The sequence below is a fragment of the Primulina tabacum genome, chromosome 11, assembly GCF_025594145.1.
Source record: "Primulina tabacum isolate GXHZ01 chromosome 11, ASM2559414v2, whole genome shotgun sequence".
NCBI classification, from domain to species: Eukaryota; Viridiplantae; Streptophyta; class Magnoliopsida; order Lamiales; family Gesneriaceae; genus Primulina; species Primulina tabacum.
In genome coordinates, this window is record NC_134560.1 from 32,304,707 (window position 1) to 32,307,692 (window position 2,986).

Sequence of the window (2,986 nt, forward strand, 5' to 3'; positions counted from 1 at the left end):
TAACCTTCACAGTGGTGGATACCCCGTTGGCGTATATTGGAATTATGGGACTGCCAGCCCTAAAGGATTTCTGAGCTGTAGCTTCCACCTATCATCAAAAGCTTAAGTTTCCTATAAGAAAAAGAGCTGGAGTTTTGTGCGGAGACCAAAAATTTGTCCGTCGATGTTATGAAGGAGTAGTGAAGGAAGAGGGAAAAAAAGCACGTGTGGAGGTCAACATGATCAGGAGGCGAAGAAACGGTTTACCCATAGTGAAGAAAGAGGTTCAGGAGGTGGTGGATGAAGAGCCTGAGATTATAGCGTTGGGGTCCGAGAAGAAGACACTCAAAATATCCCTTGACATTGACCCAGGGGTTAAGAAAGAACTCATTACTTGTTACAGGCTAATCTCGATGTATTTGCTTGATCAGGCCAAGAACTCAAAGGCACAACCCTAGATCTTGAAGAGCATCATTGAATATCTTGACAAATGCTCGCCCTGTGAAACAGAAGAAGAGACACTTCAGACCCGAACCCTATATTTCTAGTGAGTATCACTTGGCACCATCTATGGGAAGTCGAATCCTCATAAGTGTATCTTTGGGGTGAGGAGTGAGACGTTTCTGGGTTATATGGTTACAGAGAGGAGGATTGAGGCTAAACCCTAGAAGGCCCAAGCTATCCAAGATATGGTTTCCCCCCGAGGACCCAAGGATGTTTAGCAGCTGACGGGAAGGATTGCCGCTCTGGTGCTGTTTATCTCGAGGTCCGCTCACAGAAGCTTACTTTTCTTCCGGATTTTGCGTAAGGAGAAAAAAATTGAATGAGGTCCGGATTGCGAGAAGGCTTTTGAAGAGTTGAAAAAGTATCTAGCTGAGCTCCCTGTCCTTGCCAAACCGGCAACAGGTGAGGGTTCGTGGGTATATTTATGTGCTGTGAATTCAGTTCTAGTCAAGCAAGAAGGATCAACTCAACAACATGTCTACTAAGTTTCACATGTGCTCAAAGGGGCAGAGATAAGGTACTCAGGGCTGGAAAAGTTGGCTTTGGCTTTGGTAATGACGGCGAGATGCTTAAGACCATATTTTCTATCTCATCCAATTGTGGTCCTCACCAACAGTCCATTGGGTAAGATCCTAACACATTCAGATATGTCCGGTTGTTTGGTTAAATGGACTACTGAGCTGGGAGAGTATGATATCCAGTACGAACCAAGAACAACTATTAAAGCACAAGTCTTAACTGATTTCTTGGCGGAAAATATACATCAGGAAAATGAGGACCCTTGGAAGATGTACGTGGACGGTTCCTCTTCGAAGGATGGAAGTGGGGTGGAGGTGGTATTGATTTTGCCAGCTAGAGATGAAGTGAAGTTGGCTATAAGGTTGGATTTTTTAGCATTCAAGAATGATGCAAAGTATGGAGCTGTGATGGCAGGGCTCCGGGCTGCCACGAACGTGGGAGCTTCTCAGGTGTTTGTTTTTTCTGACTCACAACTGGTAGCACAACGGATGAAAGGAGTATATGATGTGAAATATGAAAAACTTATCGAGTATGCTCATGAAGTGGACAGGGTTAGAGAGAAGTTTACAGAGATAATGTTTGAGCAGATTCTCAGGAATGAGAACGAAAAGGCGGACAAGTTAGTCAAGATGGCTGGGGCAATGTGAAGTTGGAAGAATAGGGATGTAGTATTCCAAGTCGAACTCATACCTCACATGAGTTCGCCTACAGTCAGGTAGGAAGAAGAGGATTGGAGAACGGTTATAACTTGTTATTTGAAGGAGTGAAATCTTCCTGATGACCCTAGGGAAGCTCGTAAATCGAAGAGAAAATGTTCGCATTATGTGTTAGCCGAAGAAGTGTTGTATCGAAAATCCTTTTCCGGTCCGCTCCTTCGATGCTTGAGTTATTAAGAGGCTGATTATGTGCTCCGAGAAGCTCACAAGGGATGTTGCAGAAATATTTTGAGAGCCTATGCTTTGGCAATAAAAGTGTTGCTCGCAGGTTATTGTTGGCCCTCGGTGCTACATGATGCCCAAGAGTTAGTGACATCTTGTGATAGTTGTCAAAATCACTCTAGGTTGCATCACCAGCCGGATGCAGTGATGAGGACTATCGTAGCCGCTTGTCCTTTTGACCAATAATGAATTGATATCGTGGGACCTTTCCCTATATATCTCCCGCTCAGAAGAAGTTTCAGTTGGTAGCAGTTAACTATTTTTCGAAATGGGTGGAAGCAGAGCCTTTGGATAGGATCACTGAGAATGATGTCTTGAAATTATTGTGGAAGAATATAGTGTGTAGATATGGGGTTCCTAGAAGACTGATATCTGATAATGGAAGACGGTTTCTAGGAGCTAAGATTTAAGCCTGGTGTAAAGAGATGAAGATCCGACAAGTATTTACCTCCGTAGCTTACCCGCAAATTAATGTGCAGGTTGAGGTGACTAATCGGATGCTAGTGCAGGGTAAAAAGGTTCGACTTGACAACGCTAAGGCAATTGGGTGGATGAACTACCGAGTGTCTTGTGGGCATATCGAACCACTCTAAGGGAAGGATCAAAAGAAACGCCGTCCAGTTTAGTCTATGGTAATAACGACGTGATCAAGGTGAAATTGGATTGGAATTGGCAAGGGTGATGTTCTATGATGAAGAAATATACCTCAGTGAAACTGCTGCACGTTTGGCGGGCAAGATCAGACCATCCTAGTGAACTCAAGAACGCTGCATCTGCGTGGGAAGGGAGCTGAAATAGTAGATTTTGTGCTATGTGATTAGGACCTCGTCCAACAATAACCGATTCCGAGGTATACGAAGGATGTATCCTTGGCCCAGAAGGATGCTCATCATCTGATCCGGACACCTCTTGAGAAGAAGCCGATGTGATAGAGAACTCGGTAAGTTTTCGCTTACCCTTCTGTTCGACTGATGGCTCGGGATCAGGAGAAGTCTTCTTCTTTTCGAGTGGGGAGGAGACTCGACCTCAGGAGGTGGGGAGGAAAC

At 44.6% G+C, this 2,986-nt stretch overlaps 1 protein-coding gene across 1 annotated transcript; it reads left to right on the top strand.

Annotated features, from left to right (window-relative positions):
• The first annotated feature begins 1,037 nt into the window (after positions 1-1,037).
• Positions 1,038-1,649, top strand: LOC142519748 (uncharacterized). The gene has a single exon (XM_075622778.1). It carries the CDS (start codon positions 1,038-1,040, stop codon positions 1,647-1,649), a length of 612 nt encoding a protein of 203 aa, XP_075478893.1.
• The last annotated feature ends 1,337 nt before the right edge of the window (positions 1,650-2,986 follow it).